Source organism: Pipistrellus kuhlii, unplaced genomic scaffold (genome assembly GCF_014108245.1).
Source record: "Pipistrellus kuhlii isolate mPipKuh1 unplaced genomic scaffold, mPipKuh1.p scaffold_m20_p_20, whole genome shotgun sequence".
Classification (NCBI taxonomy): domain Eukaryota; kingdom Metazoa; phylum Chordata; class Mammalia; order Chiroptera; family Vespertilionidae; genus Pipistrellus; species Pipistrellus kuhlii.
Window position 1 is genome coordinate 3336048 of NW_023425516.1, and position 22813 is coordinate 3358860.

At 34.8% G+C, this 22813-nt stretch overlaps 1 protein-coding gene across 4 annotated transcripts in view; it reads left to right on the forward strand.

Annotated features, from left to right (window-relative positions):
• The window catches only part of MED13L (mediator complex subunit 13L), a 252149-nt gene that overhangs the window by 33229 nt on the left and 196107 nt on the right, over nt 1–22813 (forward strand). For 3 of the 4 annotated variants that reach the window (XM_045585405.1, XM_036449257.2, XM_036449260.2), the window contains one exon: nt 1924–2161. In XM_045585405.1, coding sequence (XP_045441361.1) covers nt 1924–2161 — 238 coding nt within the window. Of the gene's footprint in view, nt 1–1923; nt 2162–9700; nt 9802–22813 lie in introns of those variants that run through there. The other variant, XM_045585406.1, reaches the window with a different exon arrangement.

Sequence of the window (22813 nt, forward strand, 5' to 3'; positions counted from 1 at the left end):
GGCCGCGACCAAGGCACATGCTCTGAACAGGAATCGAACCAGTAACCTTTTGGTTCATAGCTGGCATGTGCTCTGAACAGGAATCGAACCAGTAACCTTTTGGTTCATAGCTGGCATGTGCTCTGAACAGGAATCGAACCAGTAACCTTTTGGTTCATAGCTGGCCGGGCTATTTATATTATTTATTTTTTTAGTGAACTTTCTGCATTGGCAATGTAGTACTTCTATAGTCAAAGGAAACCAAGTGGCATAAACGAATGCCTAACTGATGCCAATACCCGCTTTTACTGAAAATATTCATTAAAGATTAGATTTGCATGTCTCATAGTGTAAAAGGATAGGTTTCTGAGCTTCAGTTTTAGTTTGGAATTAATTATTTTTGGAACCATGCTTGTTTTTGAAGTGGAGGTTTTTTGTATCAAAGAAAATATATTCATTATAGTGATTGATTGTTTCAGCACTAAATTTGTTTCGGTTATGTTAATAGAAGAAATAGTTATTATTCTGCCCTGAGGTACTTGTCCTTTGAATGACAACTTGTTGACAATAGTTATTGGCTTGGTGGTGGTGGTGCTTGGGGAGAGGGAAGAATTGAGTACAAGGGGCACATGAACTGTTCCGTATAGAATGATGAATTAATTTTACGTCAGTTTTGCATACATATAGTTTGTAACTATATAAGTAAGGAATTAAATTTTAGTTTGTTTTGAAACATCTTTGAAGTTTAGTTCCTTAAAGCTAAACTTTAACAAATTTTTAAAAGTACAAATCTAGCCCTGACCAGTTTGGCTCAGTGGATAGAGCGTCAGCCTGTGGACTAAAGAGTCCCAGGTTGGATTCCGGTCAGGGGCATGTACCTTGGTTGCAGGCACATTCCCAGAAGGGGGTGTGCAGGAGGCAGCTGATTGGGTTCTCTTTCATCGATGTTTCTAACTCTCTATCCCTCTTCCTTCCTCTCTGCAAAAAATCAATAAAATATATTTTAAAAAATACAAATTTATATAATGGAACAAAGATACAGGTTCTGCTGTCAGCTGTTTTTTTAAGTTCTTATGTTTTAAAACACACAGAAAAGATCAAACTACATTAGGTAATTGTTGTAGAAACACACTTCTCTGTATGCTACATGTTAACTAACATGAATAAATTGTTGATAACTTTTCATTGGTTGTATTAGCTTATTTTTCATAATGAAACACTGTGGTACTGATTCAAACTGTTTTCTTGATTGAAAGGACTTTGAAATGTAATTTCTGGATGAGAAGAAATTGAGGAAATTCTTGGAAAGAAATTACTTAAATTTTGCACTTATTTTTCAATTTCTTACCTGATTTAGAAATGCAACTAATGAATCAACTAAGGGAGAATAATGTATAAAGTAGTTTTATATAGAGAGACTTTATAGTACATGTTTAGATAAAAATGACTTAACAGAAAATAATGATTATCTTTTGATTATATTTTGCTTTTAATATAAAGAACTACGTAGAAATCTTGATAGGAATAAATGAATAGTTTTCCCTTTTAAAAGGTTTGACATACAGCTGAAACCGGTTTGGCTCAGTGGTAGAGCATCGGTCTGCGGACTGAAAGGTCCCGGGTTCGATTCCGGTCAAGGGCATGTACGTTGGCTGTGGGCACATCCCCGGTAGGGGTTGTGAAGGAGGCAGCTGGTCGATGTTTCTCTCTCATCGACGTTTCTAGCTCTCTATCTCTTTCCCTTCCTCTCTGTAAAAAATTAATAAAATATATTTAAATAAATAAATAAAAGGTTTGACATACATTTTCAGTGGGAAAAATATTATGATTAAGTGCAGTATATTTACCAAATTTGCTTATCTGTATAGAAGCCTGTTTTTAATGTTTTGCAACTAAAAAAAAAAAATCTAATTTGTTGTAATTAATTGTCTTGTCTTTTTGCAGGCTGAACTCACGGGAATCAAATGGCGTAGGTACAATTTTGGAGGGCACGGGGACTGTGGACCCATAATTTCAGCCCCAGCCCAAGATGATCCAATCCTGTTAAGTTTCATCCGCTGTCTGCAAGCCAACTTGCTATGCGTATGGCGTCGTGATGTCAAACCAGATTGCAAAGAATTATGGATATTCTGGTGGGGAGATGAACCCAACTTAGTGGGCGTAATACATCATGAACTGCAAGGTAAGGCTTTTTGTTTTTTCTTAAAAATTAAATGCATCGTATCTTTTTAAAATAGTGATAAATTCTAAAGAGGTTATTAATACTTGCTGAGAAGAAAAATCTTAATGTTTAATGGGTGTGTCTCTCAGAGGAAAATCCTCACTGTCACCGGTCTCCTCCCTTTTTGTTTATTTTTCAAATTCTATTGTCCTTTCCCAGTTTTCCTGGGAATCAGAAGCTTGTGAGCCACTATTATTAAAGAAGAGTTTTGTGTCTTCTGGATGTGTTGAGTTGGAAATCCGCTGTGTAAAAAATATTTTTATTGATTTCAGATAGGAAAGGAGGGGGAGAGAGAAATAGAAACATCAGTGATGAGAATCATAGATCATCTGCCTCCTACTTGCCCCCACAAGGATTGTGCCCACAACCAGGAATCAAACCATGACCTTCTGGTTCATAGGTCGATGATCAATCTCTGATCCTGCCCAGGTGGGCAAAATCAACTGTTTTACAAAGACAGTGAATTATAATTGGCAAGTCAGTGAAATGAACAGTTGTTTTTCTTGGACTGTGATTATTGCCAGCAGAACTCTGGTGGAAAATTATAAAATGATAATGGAATCTTAGTGCAAGCTTTATTGGACAAAATTATGAGAAGTCATTGGCTAGTTTTTTGAAGAAATATTAATATAAATGATCTGGTCTGCTTTTGGTGCAGCAACTTTACTTTTGTTTTACTCATGCATTTTATGTAATTAGGTGATTCCAGGAAATATTTGTCTCAATGTTTCCTGATTTTTAATTACATCTGATACCTAGAAACTGAATTATTGTAAGAGTTTCATTATTCTAAGCTCTGCATTTTGTATCTACCACAGATTTATAATTAGAGGAAATTTTATCAATATTTTTGAATTTCTGATAAAAGTTTTTGCCTCTTTACCCAAATGTTTCTATCTAGTGCACTAAGGAATTTTTCTAAATCAAAACTGATTCTGATCTTTAGTTAGGGTAGAGCATTAACTCTTTTTGCCTCACTGTCTTAGGGCCACCTTTTCTGTCCAAACTACTTTATATTTTAGTAATTTGTGGTTGAAACATTTTAGATAGTGTTTGAAATGTTTTGTTAGTTGACATGTTTATTTTTTTAAAAGAAAGGAGTAAAACTAACTTTAATGTATATTGAGAGTTTATCCTAAAGTTTCTAAAGTTGCCTGAATGATTTCCTGGTAACTTTTGCTTGATACCTTCCTAGCTTTTTAATGAAGTCACTCTTATGTGTGATATCTCCTGCCACAACAGCCAGAGGGCAGTAAACCACAGAGGACTAATTGAGCTGTTTACCTTATGGTCCATTTGTCTATTCAACTCAAACCCTTTCTCCCCATTTTTTTTTTTTTTAAGAGTACTTGCATATAAATATAAGAACTCTTTCTAATTAAGATTGCTAACTTTGATGCTTAATCAGCAAAATCTCAGAACTAATTTATAGCTCAGAACTATTTCATGTAGTTAGCAGTGAACTCAGGTAAAATTACTTTTTTAACACCTGGATTTCATTGATCAGAATTTTAAAAATAAGAAACCTCCTAGAAGATACTTCTAAAACTTATATCTATTCATTTAAATATCAAAACATATATTTTTGTTGCTTCAATATTTTTTATATATGTAGTAGAGCCATAAAACATTTTTGTTTTAGTTTTTCTCACCTTTATTTTTTATGATTCTCTTCTGACTTAATCTCCTTCAATTTCTCCACTCCACACTGATCCTTTATGTTTTAACTTTTCGGTCTGGTCTCTATTTGTTAAGCAGCGTAAATTATCATTTTATAATGATGATGAAACAAAACCCAACTGTCTATTAGACATATTTAGTTGATGTATAAAGTTATTTATTCATACCAACAAAGCACATGATCACCATTCTTAGAAATAACTTATTGTGTTATTTCTCATGGACTTTGTTATTGAGTTAACAAAATGATGTAGGTTATTTAAATTTTTTATAGTTGCCTTAGATTACATATATAGATTCATTAATGTATTAAGTATCTTTGTGGTAAAGAATTAAGCAAAGATTAACTTTAAATTGTTATTTTTTAAAATAAATTACATAAATAATGCATTTTAATTAGGGAATTAGGGAAACAGAACTACCAAATGAAGAGAACAAAGAAACAAAACCTAAAGTCTAGACCAGTTTTAATATTTGGTGTTTTTATGTATATATGAAATTGGTATCATACTGTTTTGTAATTCAGTTCTTTTCCTTAACAGTATATTGTGAATGTTTTCTCATGAGAATAATTTATTTTTATCTTCTTTCCTATTGAGTCCAAAAACTGTGTAAAGTGTTTATTCCTTTCTGAGCCACCAGGAAAGTATTACAGTGATGGAATAGTCATAACTTTGTTAAGTACATCTACTCTTTTTAATGTTGAATTTGTGAAAGTTATTTGATTAAAGCATATGAAGTGTCTAATTTTGTAGATAAAGTGGTTAAAAAGGGTAATTTAAAATGGTTCAACATAATATTAGAAAATATTTGAAACTTAATTAAGAAAAATTAATGGCATAAAGACAACCTTGTTTTAAGTGAGGAAGAATATGACAAGTAGAGCAATCATGAAAAATAATGAAGGATACGAAGGGAACATTTTAATTGCTATTCATAAAATTGAGTTTTTTTGGCATCTATTTCATTCTCTACTAATATGTATGAATCATTTCATATTGTGTAAAATAACTTTTGGCAGAACCCTGTTAACATTAAACATGATAGTACTATTATATTTGTAACATTTTCTTTTTATAGGGCCTTCTTACTTACTGTTTCTTAAAGTGTGTTTTGACTGTGTTATTAGGTATTTCATTTTGTCTTTATTGTATACCCATGTAAGATATCACTAAGAAACCTGACCGTAAAATATAATACCAAAGCAGTCATCTTAAATGTAAATATATAAAGAAGTCCTATAGAGAATAATCCCATGGATACACAAATGAGTTAGTTTTATAATATTAGAGTTTTTGTTTAAATGCTTGAGATATCTGTATAAAATAGTCTGAGAGAAGACAAACACATTTATAGCCTGTCCCTGTTACTTATTGCTATTTGTATTGTACTAGAGGCCCGGTGAATGGATTTGTGCACTGGTGGGGTCCCTCGGCCTAGTCTGCAAACACCCCCCGCGGGGTCCTGGATTGCAGGAAGGCACAGGCCAGGCCGAGGGACCCCACTAGTGCACGATTGGGACCGAGGAGGGACTGCGGAGGGCTCCAGGGTATGTCCGGCCCGTCTTGCCCAGTCCCTATCAGCTTTACCTCAGCAGCAAGTTAACCTACTGGTTGGAGCACGTCATAGCGACTGGACAAACAGTGGACACTTAGCATATTAGGCTTTTGTTATATAGGATAGCCTAGTGGTACATAGAATGGGCTTGGATTTGAATTGTTACTAGCTGTGTATTCTTGGCCAAATTATTTATCTTAATGTGGTAGCTTCCTCATTGTAAGTTGGGTTATAAAATTAAAAAAGTTAAAGTACTTAAAATAGCACAGAGTATAATCAGGAATTGTAACATTACTGCTGGTACTACAAGGACAATTGACTCATACATCAAAATTAAAGCATTTTTTTTTTTATACAATTGTTTTGTTCTGTATAACATTCAATGTTTGTCAAATATTGATTTTTAAAGTATACTTTTAGGTTGAAGTAATCATTTTTGAGTTTTGAATTTTACTGTTTGGGTGGAATAACTGGAAATAGTAAAGTGTGTAAGGCATTAAAGATAACCCCCGCTCATATGAAATTTGTCTGGATTTAAACTAAATAAAATTTTCTAATAAATCTTAAGTTGTGTTACAAAGAGGTCAGAACTTAAGATTTGATTTTCTTGGTTACCTGTAAGGTAGATTTGAACCTTTTCTGCCTTCTCCACATAGTGATACTGAAGCAGGGAATTGGCTGAACATATTTTTCCTTGTGTCATCCATGAGTATTATCAGTGGCTCCCAATTGGTTTGATATAATCTCTTCTCTTGATAAGCTAATAATATAAAAATGGTATAAGACAAGCACACAAATATAAGCACACTGTAACTCGTACAGCAAAGAGAAATATAGTAGATTAACTACTTGCCAAATGGGCAGACACTCAATTCCAGATCTAATGCACAAGTGTTCCATAAACTTACAACAACAACACCGTGAGTCTTAGTGCCAAAATTGATAACCTTTTTGGTTTCTGGGTTGCCTATTTAACCTCTATTAGGCAAAAGCTGTGATAAGTTCTGGGTATGTAAAGTGAGTCCTTATCTTTAAGGAGCTCACAGTCTTACTTGTTTATGAATGAATCCTTAATTGTGATGCAGTGAAGTAAGCTATGCAGTGGAGTAAGCTATAAATCATTAAGTATGGATTCTGCATAATCACGAGATTCAACCTTGGGGAACAAAGGGTAGGGAGATGATTGGGAAGCCCAGAGTTGGTGAGGCTTACAGGTTAGGTAGAAGTTGTCTAGGTTGGGGTAGAACTCCTAGTCAGGGGAAGTTGCCTTACAAAGAGCCTGTGGGCAGTGAACAAATTGTGGGGAGAGCAGGTTGCCCAGAGCTTGGGGTATGACTGAAATAATCAGGGAGACTGAAAGCCTGGGAAGGCGTCGGGGGCGCAGTGTGGAGTACACTGAAGCAAGGGTGAGGAATTTGGACTTGATTTGATAAATTTTGAGGAATTGTAGTTCTCTGGTCAGAAAAATAAAGAATTAGGTGGATCATACACTAGATGAGTATGAGCAGGAAGACCTTAGTATTGTAATAAATTATTTTATTCTAAGTTGAACTATGAAGTTAAATATTCTGTTTAGTTTAGGATGCAGATTTATTTAAATTTAAAAATACCAGTGATTATGTACTGAATAATCTTTGCAATTTTATTTTACTTCTTTCTTGACTAAATTCTTCTCACATTTTTAATTTGAATTTTAGAGATGAATATAGTATGCTAAATTGACTTCTCATCAACCAAACAAAGTCATTTTATTATAAACACAATCTTTTGGCCATTTCATTGCCTATTAGTCAGTGGTAGGAAAGATATGCAATCTTGAAACCCCAAAATATTACAAAGAGCAAGTACAGACTCCTAGGGACTGCCAATGGCTTGACCCAAATCATTAAGAGTCCCCAGCTTAGGAAAGTATCGTATAGATCTAGTATGTACTTAGTAGTGTTTGTTGTATGAATGAAACCTGTCTTATAGAGTTCTAGAACAATATAACTCCTAGAGGTTGACTTATAAAAATACTTAACATTTTAAATGATCTGATAATGTGAGAAGATTGAAACCTACTTAAAATTGGCATTATTTGTTTTTAATTCCCAAGGAGGTAAAAAAAAAACATTTTATTTTGAGTATGTTCTATAAAGAAAATTAGCTATAAATGTGCAATTTTATTTTAAAATTATGTGCTATCCCTTTTCATTTTAAAAGAAATTACTTATTTGAGGGGGGTGGAAAAGAGAGAGAGAAAGAGAAACAAACATTGATTGGTTGTTCTATTTATTTATGCATTCCTTGGTTGATGCTTATATGTACCCTGACCAGAAATCAAACCCGAAACCTTGGCGTATAGGGATATGCTCCAACCAACTAAGCTACCCAGCCAGGGTTCCCTTTTCATTTTGATTAAAACAATTGAAAATTATAATGTGAAGATATCTACCCACTTCTAAAGAATGATTGTCCAATATTATTATTAGAAATCTTAGGAAACAGCTTTTCTGTCAGTGTAGGGGCAAAATGCCCGGTGGTAAATGGTAGCTAGGTCTAAATAGTTTATAAAGTAAGTGTTTCTTCTTTTTACTGGGATCTAAATTATTCAAGTCTTGATATAAAATTTTTGATTTTTAAAGTAACCTTTATGTTCTATTTTCTGTGTTTAGTTTGAAAGAATTATTTTGCTAAAGTTATACAATTCGTATAATGATTACCCAAATGATTGTAGTGCATTGTACTGAAATATTAGATTTAGTAGAAAATTGCAAATTATACCTTTCAAAGAGAAAATGAAATAAATTACTAAGACTTTGGTAAACAGTAAATTTATATTGTAAAATTATGCTAAGATCATAGTGATTTCAGAATTTTTTCATAGGAAGAATAAAAAAAAATCTAATGGATTACTTATTAACCAATATTATCCCAATACATTCAATAAAAAATAACACCTAGAAAAAAGATCTAATGGATTAGATGGAATAATTAAGCTAAATGTGCTTGAAATCCAGAGAACAAGCTAAAGTCTAACTTTTGAATGTAAATAAAATCGATGTGTTACCACAGGCAACTTACTGAACCATGTAATTAGTTTTTTTCTATGAAAAATGAGACATTTATATTGAGATTGTGGTGAAATAGCATATAAAGGGCTTATGGTCTAATAAAATGAAAATTAAACAGTTGGTAAAAAAATTATAATTTAAAGGTTGTTGCTTTAGGGAAGTGTTAAATCTAATCAGCTGATTGATGGGAGGCATTTATGTTTTGGTATACATAGGTATTATGGTTTAATATTTTTGCATTGACATAAAGTCATCTACATGTATAAAGTAAACCTGAGTAAAACCCCCAGCAATGGAATAAATAGTGTTGAAAATTAAACTAAAACTAGGTAATCAGCTATTTGTTTTTCCCCCCTTGATATTTAAATAAAATGTTAGTGATAACATTGTAACTGAAATCTAAGTATTTAGCCTAGCAATTTTAGGGATAGCCTGTTTGATTCTTTTTTCCTTTGTTTGTGTATATTTTATTTTCAAATCTTGTTCTTTAATGGATAACTTTAAGATTTAGAAGAAAGTCATGTACATGAAAGTAGTATAAAGATTTATTTGCCCAGTAAAACAATTTCTTTGTTTTATCTCATTCAGGGAGGTTGATGTAAGAATCTGAATATGGTAAATTGGAGAAAACCTTTAGGTATTAGTAAAATTTAAGGGCCTAATTAATCCTAGAAAATATATGTTTGAACATTAAAAGTGAATGTGGTAGCGATATAAATTTGCATATACAGAGGAAAACACCTTTTGCTTCAAAATTTACAAGCAAGTTTATTGCTGACATATTCAGATGGCATCAGATCAGTCTTACTGTTTAGAGGTTTTTTTTTTTTTGTTTTTTTTTAATATAGGAGGTGAAATAAAAAGTCCCTAAAATAAAACTTGGATTTTTTATAATAAGAAAGGAAGAAGGTTGGAATGTTCTTTGTGGGCTGTTATTGAAAGGACTCAGTGAGTGTCCTCTCCCATTTATACTGTTGTCATTAGCATAGCCAAGGGGAAATAGAAGCTTAGGAAAAGACCATGTAAATGCACTGACCAGGAATTTAACCTTGACCTCTTGATTTCTGGGTGCATGCCCAATAACAGAGCCATACCAGCCAGGCTTAAATTCTTTTTTAAAAAATATTTTAATGCTAGAAACACCTAAGTATGCTTCTTCCCCCCTCTCCCAAAAGATCCCAACAATTTAGAAATTTGTTTTAATCACTAGAGAATTATGAAAATAGGATTCTGTTATTTTTAAGTATTTCATTACTGAGCTTCTGTCCTGATGTTACCTGAAGAGATTTTCATTGAATATCATTATGGCAAGTAAGTGTTCGATAATTTTCTTTAAAGCTCTATCTATGTAAATATTTTTGAACAATTTTCCACAAGTACTGGGCCACATACCTATTTCTTATAAGCCTGACATTGATAAAATAGATTCTTTCTGTAATTGGGTCTTGTTTTGATTCCTGGCTCTTTCAGATTGTGATTTGTCAGTGAATTCAACAGAATAAGCATTATCCTCTTGAGGCCCATCTAGGATTGAACTAAAGGGTTTTCACAATATCCACATGATCATAATTACTTCTTCTTGTATGTGCTGTGATAGTGCAACTGAATATGAGCTGGTTGCCAGCTTGTTGTGGGAGAATAATACCCTGCAGTTTGTAGTTAATCATGCAGCAGAATTAGTTTGATTTTAAAAAATAATAAGATAAAAATTGGGTAAAGATGATATGTTTTTGTGTTGGAAAGATTTTTGTGTACATTGGTAAAATGAAGGTTAGAGTGATCATAAATCTGTTATAATTTCTTCCTCCTGTTTCATGTAATGTCATAAGTAAAATACCTTCTATTTTACAAATTACTTTATTTATGACTTTGCTAGCCTTGGTTGGGGGAGGCAAGACTTTTTTGTTAGTCTTTCTTTTTTTAAAATATATTTTTATTGATTTCAGAGAGGAAGGGAAATGGAGAGATAGAAACATCAATGATGAGAGAGAATGATTGATTGGCTGCCCCCTGCATGTTCCCTACTGGGGCTCCAACCTGCAACCTGGACATGTGCCCTTGACCAGAATCGAATTCAAGACTCTTCAGTCTGCAAGGCTGTTGCTCTAACTACTAAGAAAAACCAGCCAGGGTGATGTTTGATGTTTTTAGAGGATTTGTTATTCATATGAAATATATTTAGTCTAAAAGAAAAATTTAGATATTCTTAGTTCAGTTTCAGGCAGTATATTTTAATTTTTTAAAAAAAGTAGTCTAGCAGATATTAATACTGGAAAGGATGTCTGCCTTGGTACCTTTGGACAAATTACACACAACTCTGATTGCTTAGGGAGAAAAACCATATTTGTTGACAATCACTCTATTAAGGAAAAATTTATCATGCCATTTATTGGTTTCACGAAGAGTGCAACAAAGAAAGAGGGGCTCCTGACTTGAGTAGCAAATGTGGCTGGGCAATTATTCCCATGACTCCAGTAAAAGCTTCATTAACTGGAACTCAGTTTGAGCCCACAAACAGATTTAAATGTACATCTCTTACCCATCCTCCTTATGCACATACCATTTTACAAAAAAAAAAGGTTAAATGACTGAAATATACCATTATCAGTGATTAGTCCAGATATGCACAGATATCAATTTGCATCCCAGTATGGTTGGGGCAATGAGATAGAAGATACAAAGGGGGAAACAGAAACATTTCATGTGATGTCCTGGCATCAGCATTGATTCAGCTGAGTTGTCCACACATTTAAATTTATAGTATTGTGTAACAATGATAAAACAAGGCTAAGAAGGATATTTTAATACTTTTTTTGAGCTTTACAAAGTGTTACCACTGTTTTTTGATCTTTCATATTTATTATAGTATATGTGCTGCCGAAGTGAGCACTTGATTTTTCATATTTATAATTAACACTATTTATTCAACAGATATTTATTGAGTCTACATTTTGTTAGGTGCTATGCAGAATAGAGAAATGAATCAAAAACATACTTGGTTTTTCAGAAGCTGACAGTCTCATTGGGGAGATAGCATATGTACATAGAGCATTATTACAGTTGTCTTAAGAGGGCCACACAAAATGATTGAAGTTCTATAGGAGGAGGCAGAGCTTTGAGGAATCAGTGATTCTTGAACCGAGCCTTTAAAAAATGGGAAGATTTAGCTATTTGACTTATTCCCTCCAAAGATGCTTGCAAACACGCTTGCACATATACCCACAAATTTCCTGTAGTAGGGTGTAATTTCCATTTGGTAACACAGCCCTCCCATCATTAGTGAATCACACCTTTGTCACCAGGAGCCATCTATCATTCTTTTTTTCCTTTGGTGAACTTAGCTCAGCTGGCTTTCAGCAGAATCATAGGTCATGGATTGTGTATTACTCCCTCCTATCTATACACGCATGTCCAAAATGGGACAGAGGCCAGGAAGAAATTTACAATTCTTTATCATTTACCTTTGAAGAGCTAGATACCATAAGTATATGGTAAGTCAACAAAATAAGATGAGTGTTCATACTGTGCCTCTTCCTGCAATGTGTTCTCATAGAGAAGTCATTAGCTCATCTTTTGTTTTTATCTCTATTATGAGATTACAGCTTTAATTTTAATGCAGTGAATATGAAAAGGCCATAAATTTAAATGCTGTATAAATGCACTTCATAGTCACTTTTCCTTTAATGAACTCCACACTGTCAAAATACTAAAATCGTCATCAGTTTATTTTACAATTCATAGTTTTGGTAATAATTTCTAACTGTAGATAAAATTTGACTTCTTTTTTCTCCTGACATCAGTATTGCCTTAATTAAATTATATGTAGGCATTTGATGTAAAAAAAAATTGTCTTATAATTGATCATTACCTCGCTTTAACAGTGCAAGGATAATTGATAATATCTATACCGTTGCTCCTGAATGGATTTTTAGAGTAAAAAATTAAAATTATGTCTCAATATTGTTTCAAATAGGGAATTCTGATTTTATCCTTTAAAATTATATTCTGTATGTGATATATGTTAATTATCAATTGACCAGAGTGTTTTTTACTATTACATATTTTAGACTTAGCAGGGATATTTGATTAGCAAAGGTTACTATTCCAAATTCATCTCACATGCCATATTAGGCTATTTTTTCTTGCCACATTTGTTTATGTGCAGAATAGTTTTATTTATGCTTATCATACCTAATTTTATAGTAAAACAAACTAAGAATACATGATGGCTTGAAATACTTATATGTTGAAACTAGAAACTAGAAACCAGACAATCATCAAATATTTATAATTCACTTATATTCTAGGCATCATGGTATCATGCTGGGTGCTTGATGATCAGTCTTGGAGTGTAAAGTAGTTTTGAATTTATTTTTTCTTTCTGAATCTTAAATGATTTACAGAGAAATTTAAGATTTGCTGATTCGTTTTTGCAACTTTTGTATTTATGAAATTAATTTTTATGTAATAGGTGGGATAGATTTAGTAGTCATGAAATAAATAAGTAGCAGTCTTTACCATACTAAAACTGTTAATTTAACTAGTTGAACACTAGAGGGACTTCAAAGTAATCGCTGACTTTAGTAATAATATATTCATTGAGATGTTTTCTTCAAAGAGCAGAACCACACAGCATTTTCCAGCTTTTTAGTTTTCTCAAGGTTAAGTATTGTGCCTAAAAGTTTCCTAACTTATTTAATCAATTATTTTTCAAGTATAGGGACTACAAAACTTAATCTTTGCCAGTTTTGGTAAATCAAAGCAAAAAGGCCTTGACTGGTTATAGCCTCTTCTGAAAACCAGTCTATGTATTTAGATAGCCTGCTGAAAGAGAGTGGAAAATATGGATGTTGGCTATATAAATAATCAGTTTATAGTTTGTTTTTTAGGTCTCTGAGTGGAAGTAAAAAGCGTTTGGGAAAAGCATATTGTCATTGAAACAATAATTCAAATTATTATTTTATAGAGATTAAAAATTATTCATGATTATTGGGTATGTATTTTGTGAAAAGATTTATCAGTTTATAATAGCGCTAACAGCTAAGGTAATCTACATATTGTAGTTTTAGTCTGTGTAGGTAGCTTTATTTATATTTTTGCTATTTCACATGAAAAGCTATTTGGCAGCTGAAGGTAATTTTAGAGCAGCTTTCTGGAATTTAATCTTTAAGGATTAAAAGTTTGAACACTTCTTGAAAAAGAACTGTAGTTCAATTTTGGTATTAACATTGGACTCTAAAAATAATTTTGCCTTGGAAATTTTTAACCATAAAAATTTAAAGTTATGTGTACAATAGATGAATGCTCTGAAAGTTTTGTTTGATGGTTATCCAGGGATTTTAACTCAAGTCACATTATGCTTGTTTGTTTGTTTTAATTGTCACCCAAGAATATTTGTCCATTGATCTTTTAGTGAAAGTAGAAGAGAGAGGGAAACACAGAGAGAAACATTGATGTGAGAGAAACACATTGGTTGGTTGCCTCTTGCATGTGCCCTAACTAGGGCCCTGGCCGGGGAGGAGCCTGTAGCCAAAGTACGTGCCCCTGACCAGAATCATACCCAGGACCCTTTGGTCTGTAGGCTGATGCTCTATCCACTGAGCCAGACTGGCTAGGGCAGGTCACATTATGAACATAAAAAAGCGAATCCCACTTCATAGTCATACTAGAGGCCTGGTGCACGAATTCTTGCATTGGTGGGGTCCCTTTGGGTGGCCTGCAGGGATCGGGCTGAAACCCACGTTCAACGCCACCTGCAGCTTTTATCTGTTGCTCCTGCTCATCCTGGCCCCACTGTGCTCGCCTTGGGATTGGGCCCAATCAGTTCTGATTGGGAGAGGCTTATGCTGTCGCAGCCGCACTTGCCAATCATGAGCTCTATGTCTGGAGCCCTCCCAAGGGGAGGGACCTGTGGGATTGGGCTGAAACCGGCTCTCCCACATTCCCTGAGGGGTCCCAGATTGCAAGAGGGCACAAACCAGGCTGAAGGACCCCACTGGTGCACATTCAGGCCAGGGAAGCGACCACAAGAGTGCTCCAGGGCATGTCTGGCCCATCCCGCTCAGTCCCGATCAGCCGGCCTCCCTGCAGCAAGCTAACGTACCTGTTGGAGCATCTACCCCTGGTGGTCAGTGCCTGTCATAGTGATTGGTTGACCAGTTGACTCTCTGCCCCCTGGTGGTTAGTGCACATCATAGCGAGCAGTTGAACAGCCTTAGCATATCATCATCCTTTTACCCTTTGGTTGGTTGGTTGATTGTTCTGCTGTTCAGTCTATTTGCATATTACCCTTTTATTATTTAGGGTTATTATATAGGATGCTCCTTTGTAAAGAAGTCCCAAAGATCACTTAAAGATTCATAACATGAATGAGTCAGGTATAAAAATCTTTATTTCCTTCTGAAATAAATTTATTTCTTCTTTTTTTGTTTTCTGATCTAAAGTTTATCTCATAGTTTGTTATAATCCTGAAACACTGATAGAAATATACATTTGCTTTCCCCTTTAACAGTTTGCTGTACTTTATAAAAATGTGGCAGAAATGTATAATATAATTTAATTCTTTATGTTTATGAATAGTCACCTTCCTCTTTGCTTCATTTTTATGTACTTTATAAAGTTAGCACTGTATAAATTAAAAATAAGTCCAGTTATGTATAGAAAAAATAAAATTAAAATGCCCATCTCTTTATTATTGCTATTCTATCTGCTCTCAACAATTTCGATTGACTAAAATGATCCATGGATTTGGCCTTGATTTCAGAGAGGAAGGAACAGGGAGAGAGAGAAAACATCAATGATGACAGAGAATCATTGATCTTCTGCCTCCTGCATGTCCTCTATTGGGATGGAGCCTGCAACCAGGCATGTGCCCTGATCTGGAATTGAGCTGTGAGGTGGTTCATAGGTTGATGCTAAACCACTGACTCACACTGGCCAGGCTAGAATCGGCTTTTATACCTTAAATGTTCATTGGTAACTTTCATTCTGACTTGTAAGATATAAATTCTTAAGGTATATATTTGTTTAGGTCATTGAAAAATTCCTTTGTGTTACTTATATAATTGAAAAAGTCTTTAAAGCCATCCTTTATGGGTTTTAGAATTTAGCAGAAAATAGTGAGGAAAATATAAATTACCATTGAATTCTAAAATGTAGTCTTTTCTTTGGAAAAACCAGCGTTGAGAATATTTTACTGCTAGTCTTAAGTGCTTTGCATAATGCTGATAAGTACTCTATTAAATTACAGAATTTCTCTTGGGTTATTTTGGAGGAGAAATTTGATATTGGAGAATATTTTACAACTTCATTATCCTTTTCTCAAAAGTATGGTCTTACTCTCATAAGAAAAAGTGCTGGTGTGTTAAGTATAAAGCTGTTTTTTGAAGATTGAGTTTCTGCAAAATGCCAAAAAGTACATGGTGTACTGAACTGAATTCCAAAGTTAGGATAAAGGCATGTGGGATATAAAAAGCATGTTTTTTTTTTGTTTTGTTTTGTAAATGTTGGCTAGGTGACATAATTATAATTGTTGGCATTTCAGGGATTGTCTTCAAGTGCCTGTTGTTTTGAACAGAGTAAAAACTGATCCTGACTTTGTTATATTTAGGGGCAGTGGGTAATAAATTGCCTAATGTATTAAATGATAGATATAAAGAGTTTTGTTGTTTTTTACTTATAGAACTAGATTAAGGATACCATTTAGAAAATTTGTAAAAACTTAAATCCCATCTTTTATTCTGTGTCTTAGCTTAAAAAAAAACGTTTTATGTGAGATAAATTTGATCTCCGAATTTCTCTGGGTTAAAATATAATTCAGTAGTTCCTAAAATGACCTGGCAAAGACTTAATTAGTAAGAGGCTAATTAGATAGACATGTTACCAAAGCTTTTATATTTGGAGGAGGAGGGAAGTATAGAATTCAATTCAACAAGCATTTGTTGAGTATTAGACACTGTGCAGTGGGCTGGGAATAACATGGTCACTGCTTTCTAGAAGTTTGAAATATATAATTAGTTTATTTCCCCAGAAATTTAATTAATGACAATTTGAATTTAGTGCACCTTATTTTCCAACAATTCTCAGGATGCTTGTGAGGTTTTAAGTGGGTTTTCTTTTTTCTGACTGTGTCTTTTTGTTTATTCAGCCTTCAGGTACTCTTGTACTTTATACTAGGACAGATAAGTATAATACACAATACAATGGGATAAATGCTCTGATAATGGTAGTGCTGCTCTGTTCATGTTTTATCCTCTAAGTTGTTCAGCTATGAACTAAGTTTGAGTTTTGTCTTTTTAGAGATGCCATTACCTTGGGATGCTTGAAAGATGAGCTAGACATGAACTTTTTTTTGGTGGGAGGAAGATGATGATAGGACTTTACTAATCTTATTGAAGGAGTGTGGGTGGGAAAGTATGGGATAATGGAATAACTGTTGTTGGATAAAGAATTGACTCGGAGTGGTGAACACAAAACGATCTACAGATGGTGGAAATAAGAAAAGTTAAAGAATTAAAGTTTTCTTCTAGTGAAAAACAATGGGTTTTATTCAAAATTTTCTTATACAACTTTGCTGATAGGATATTCACATATATTATTATGATTTTTTAAAATATATCACACATTCCAGATCTTTCTTGTAGTTAAATACATCTTTATTGGGTATTTTCAGTGTTAAATCAAGCATATTAACTACATGTTGGTCTTTGCTACAATTATCAGCTCTTACACCACCAAATTTCTCTTGACCAGCTTGTATCCTTTGCCTTGAATAGGATGTTTGTGAGTTATGGAACAAAAGAGGATGGACTCAAATCTCAGCATGGCTGCATGCTTCTTATATTGACCAGTAAAGTGACCTTTCATAATCTCCCGGTATTTATGTCACCAATCAGTACACTTTTAAACTGAACTTGGGTATTCTTGAGTAGTCTTTGCCATGGTTTTCCCTCTTTCCACCTCCTTTACATAGCATCCAGAAGCATCTCTGTCCCCTTCTTTCCTGAGATAAACATTGATTCTTGAAGTTGTTTGGATGCTGGTAGGAGTGATGGCTATCAAGAGTAACAGAGCACTTTATCATGTATCTAGTAGGAACCTGGAGGTGCAGATAAAGTGCCTGGGAATTTGGAAGAGTGGAGATAACCTGAAGGTACCCAGATATTAAGTTAGTGTTTGGAGGAAGGGACATTTAAAATGGTGCTAGAGAGTTGAATTGGGACATGTAGGTTTCAGGGACCGAAAGAAGAAAAGGTGGTGTAGTAACTGACTAACAACTATAAAGGCACAATAGATAAGTATTGGGCATAGATAGAATTTCAGTCTGCTGTTGAGAGGGGTGTGGTAAAGAGAAGAGGAAGAAAAAAAGTTTAGAAAGGTAGTTTAGGCCTGGCTGGTGTGCTCAGTAGTTGGGTGTTGACCTATGAAACAGGAGGTTACAGTTCGATTCCCGTTGGGGTGTTTGTTCGGTTTGCAGGAGTCTTGCACAGTTAGAAAGGTTAATCTGTATTCCCCACCCCCCCTCAGTGTCTGTGATGACTGTGACAACCAAATGACTGGTCACCATAACGTGGCATTGAGCACCTCTCAGTACCCGCTTTCCCTCGCGCCAAATACCCTCCTCCCTCTTCTCCCCCTCCTCCTACCCCCGCGAGAAGGGCTGACCTCTTGGTCCCTGTCCCAGGCCCACAGGCTCCGATGGGTCTGCGATGGTGAACAGGGGAACCAGGGTAGGTGGTAGGAGGACTGGGCTGGCTGCCAGGCCATTGGGATCACCAGCTCATCCCTGGTGGCTTGGGGCCTTAAGCAGGCACCAGTGACTTCACCTCCATGTGCGTCTGCTGGGCCGGCTGCTGATGGACCGTGCTGCCCTGGGATGGGTAGGTTGCGGGTGTGCCCCTGCAGCTTCTGCCAGTGCCTCAAGCCCCAGCAGCAGCGATACCCACTTGAGCTGCCCTGAGTGGGCAGTATATTCCATCAGTGGCCAGCCCGGCATATGAGGATGGAGGTGAAGTCGCGGGTGCCTACTTTCCTGCAGGCCTGAGCCCCTGAGCAGCCGGGGATGAGCCGGCGATCCCAGTGGCCTGGGGACTGGTGAACCGGCAGAAGATGGCCCTGGTCGCAGGAGGCTAAGTCCTAGGGACTATGGTTTTGTGCACGGGGCCTCTAGAATGTTAAATAAGTTGGAGCAGGGAAGCTGGTAATAAGAATATTAGGAGTCTGTTTCATTGTTTTTGATGACATACCATTAAATAGCTGTTTTGAATATTTTTAATCACATCTAGTTTTTTCTTCTTCTTAAATATTGAACTTTTGTGTGAGTTTTAATTTATTGATACCAATATTAAAAATTAATCAACCTGAAGTGTAGGGAAAGATGCTGGATTCACATTTTATTTATTAGACATACATTGGACACATATTCTTTCCTAAGTACTGTGGTAGGCATTGTGGACCTAAAAGAAAGATATGATTCCAGAAATTTTAGGTTTTTATATTTTTAATAGGAGAGGCAAAATTGAATTGGATTCAAGCTGAGTAACTCTTGTGTTCAGGACTTATCGGATATGTGGTAAAAGAGGAGACAGAATATAGGGAAAGGTGGTTGAGTCTGCACAGATATGTAAATGGGAATCATATTGTCTAAGACTTCCTTGGCTTTAACCATTAGACAGTGGACAAAGACTTTGAAAGTTACATGGAAAGTCACATTTCTCCAACATCCCTGAGAAAAATTGCCTGTAATATGCTTTTCTCATTTCTGAAAGAAAGATACTAGGCAATTTTTACTTAAGGAATGTATTGATTATCATTTAGACAGTTCTATTTATATAATATTAATATATTAATCTAGTGCAATTTGTACATATATGATAATGATACCTTTTGTTTTGTTTTGTTTTGAGGCATAATGGCACAATAGTTTTAATACAACCTCTAATCTTCACAAAATCATTTTAATACTTTGTATCTGGGCTAGCAGCATCTTGTACTGTAACATTCCTATATATACATAAGCATTTTGTCTAAGTACAAATGTTAAAAGCAGAGTAATTTAAGCAATTGTCTATACAAAGTTAAGTAGACACTGTAGGTTACTTTTCTTGAATTGTTGTTGCATAATAAATTGTAATTCTATGTCAGTACAATATTACTGATCTATAGAATGCACTTTGAATTGTGAGGTATGGCAACTCCCTCTTAAGAGAGCGAACATGTAAACCTAAATATTTTCAGTGTTTTTTTTTTTTTTTTAAAGCTGGCATGGATAGGTAAGACAAAAATAAATTCCAGCATTCAGAGGTTCTAGAAACATTTTCCTGAGCAAAAATAGAAAATAAAATCTTTTAATAATTTTTAGCTATTTCCTAACATTTCTTTTTTGGAACATTGTTGAATGAACAATGATAAAGTAAATACTGAAGTGAAGCTACGTTTGTTGTGGAAGTGTGAGTTAAGCCAGTTATTGGAAAAAAAAAAAAAATCCACCAAGTAACTAACTGCTCATTTACTTTACATCAATTGAGACTCTGTTATATATGCATCCCATCTTTTAATTCAAGATTGCAGTTGAATACTTGTAAATCACTTGAATTACAATGATAATAAGACAGTTAGAAACCTTATATTTTCTAAAATAGGACATGTGTAACATTTTCTGACATTACTGCTAAATTCAGGTCATACAAAATCCCCCTGTAATATATATTCTGCTCTAAAAATTAAGTGGCTCAGAGTTTGTAGCAAAAGCTATCACAATTTAACATTTACACCATAGAGTAGATACAAATAAATAGAATTAACTGCTGTTTAAAACATCTAATAGATAAAATAATACAAACCAATTAGCAATTAATGCTGCAATTCCAGTTTGATTATTTTCAATATTTGAGTTTCTCACTTTCAAAATGGACAATAAAACAGTTGTTCTATGTTTTAATGCAATTTCACTTTAAATTCTGTGCCCAGATTACATATTTAATGTTAGAAATTGGATACTATGCCATTTATGCATTATTCAAATATTCTAGAAAATAAGCCATGATTGGTCTTGTAGTTAACTATCATAAAACATCAGAAATTACAGAAATGGAACCAAACAGAAGGAAGGCTGGAAGAACTACCAGAACTCCTTGAACGTTAGGTGGAAGAATGGATCCAAGATAAAACGAACTTGCACTTTTCTTTTATGAAAGAAAGAATAAACATTGCTTTGTCCACATTAATATTGTACCCATGACAGTCCTTTTTCTAGTGTTTTGATAGTCTTTAATGGGCAGGCACTTTAGTGAGAACACAAAAATTGTAGTGTTTAGAAAAAATGGAAAATTATCAGCTATAAATTAATAAATAACCAAATCAATATTTTTTGGCCCAACTATTAGAAAGGATATGTATATCTGAGAAACTAATTTTAAAAATCTTTACCTCATTTTAAAAATGTACTACAATGAAGATTTTTTTGAGCAGATTTTCTGCTGAATGAAGCATCATACTATTAGATTACAAGAGAGATTTTTACTGACTTAATCCAATAGTGATCTACTTACAGTAAAGTTGTGTTATCTGGCACTTTATTCTGAACACTCAATGCAGATCTTGACTCAACTAGCCAACCACACTAAATGAAATAATTACACAACAAAATACAGACCACATGGAATTAACAATATGTTGTTTTCAGGGTCATAAAATAGAGAAAGGTAGGGAAAGTCAGAAGAGGAATACCACCTGGATCAAAAAGGATTAACTCTTATTAACAAAATAATTTTAATTAATTTATTCTCTCCTGCTATGCTGGATAAAATAAAGCTTTTACTGTATTACTTCATGTTATGGAAGAAAGTCTAGCAAGTAACTTGGTATAATGCTGCCTTGCGTAGTACCTCTTGGTACCAAGGGAATTTATGCAAATAATTCCTATCAGTAAAGCACCTCAAGAGAGGACTGAGAAAAGTGAGATAGAAAGTTTTGTTGGTGCTAACCCACATCATCCTATACAATAAAAAGCTAATATGTAAATTGTCTCCTTTACCAGGAGTTGGACTGGAGTTCAATCCGGAGTTTGATCAGGGGGGGGGGAGGCTGGTTGGTCAACCACCTGCAGTTCCTCCCCCTGGTTGGCCCAGCCTGGTTGGCCTAGCCCAATTGCATTCCTCACTTCATACTTAAAATAGCAAAAATGTTTTTCTTAACACTATATATATATTTATATATATATATATATTATATATATATATATAAATCTAATGAAGAGGTAATATGCTAATTGACCCTCACACCATCACAAAGAGATGCACTCCCAGCCAATAAGGAGGGAATATGCTAATTGAATACCACACCCTCAAATTTGGCAGCACCCACAGAAGCACAAGATGGTAGCGCCCAGTCCCCTCAGCCCTGCTGGGGCAGCAGGTGCATGCCAAGGCTGGGCCTGCCCTACACGCCTGCCTCCGGAGTTCCCCAGTTCCTTCGGTCCCCCAGCTGTCCAGAGCTGGTCTGAGGCTCAGGTAACCAGGGCCGGCCGAGGCTTGCGCTGCCACCAGTGGCAACAGCAGAGGTGAGATGGAGCATCACCTTCCCCTGATTGCTGGGTTGCCTCCCGCCCCTGAGGGTTCCCAGGCTGTGAGAGGGGGCAGGCCATGCTAGGAACACCCCCTCCAGTGCATGAATTTTCATGCACCCAGCCTCTAGTATGTAAATAAACGGAGAAATAGGATCCATAAAGTGACTTTGCTAATGCAAATTATTAGGCAAATTTGGACTGATTAATAAATGTAAAATACCCTAAGTCACCCACAAATCACTTTCCCCAATAAATGCATCTTCAAAGAAAAGTTTTGTTCCTAGCCAGAACAACCTCAAAGAATTATTAGGACAATATAAAATAAAGGGGTGAATATTTCAAAATCATTTACTGAAGTTTCTTTAAGCATCAGACTTTCAGTTTAAACTAATTTATGGGTTTAAAAAATTACAGGAAAATGCTAAAAACTTTACATTGTTCTATATGCTAATTTAGAGGTCATGAGGATTTATTATTTATTTAGGAATCATAATGACACTATTTGAACTGATTTGTAGACTTTGATAATTTGTATAATTAGGGTGCCCTGAAAACATTAGGATACACTATTTCATAGTAGTTATGTGAGGCCATATTGGTGGGCTTATTTTTGCAAATAAGGTAGCCTGAATTTATCAATCCAATAAAAGGACATTTGTGGGGCAGCTAAGATTGTGTGTAAGGTGGGTGTTTTTTTTTTGTTTCCCCCCCCCCCCCCTTTTTTTCTTTTTTTTCTTTTTAATGATAAAGTAGTGCAGA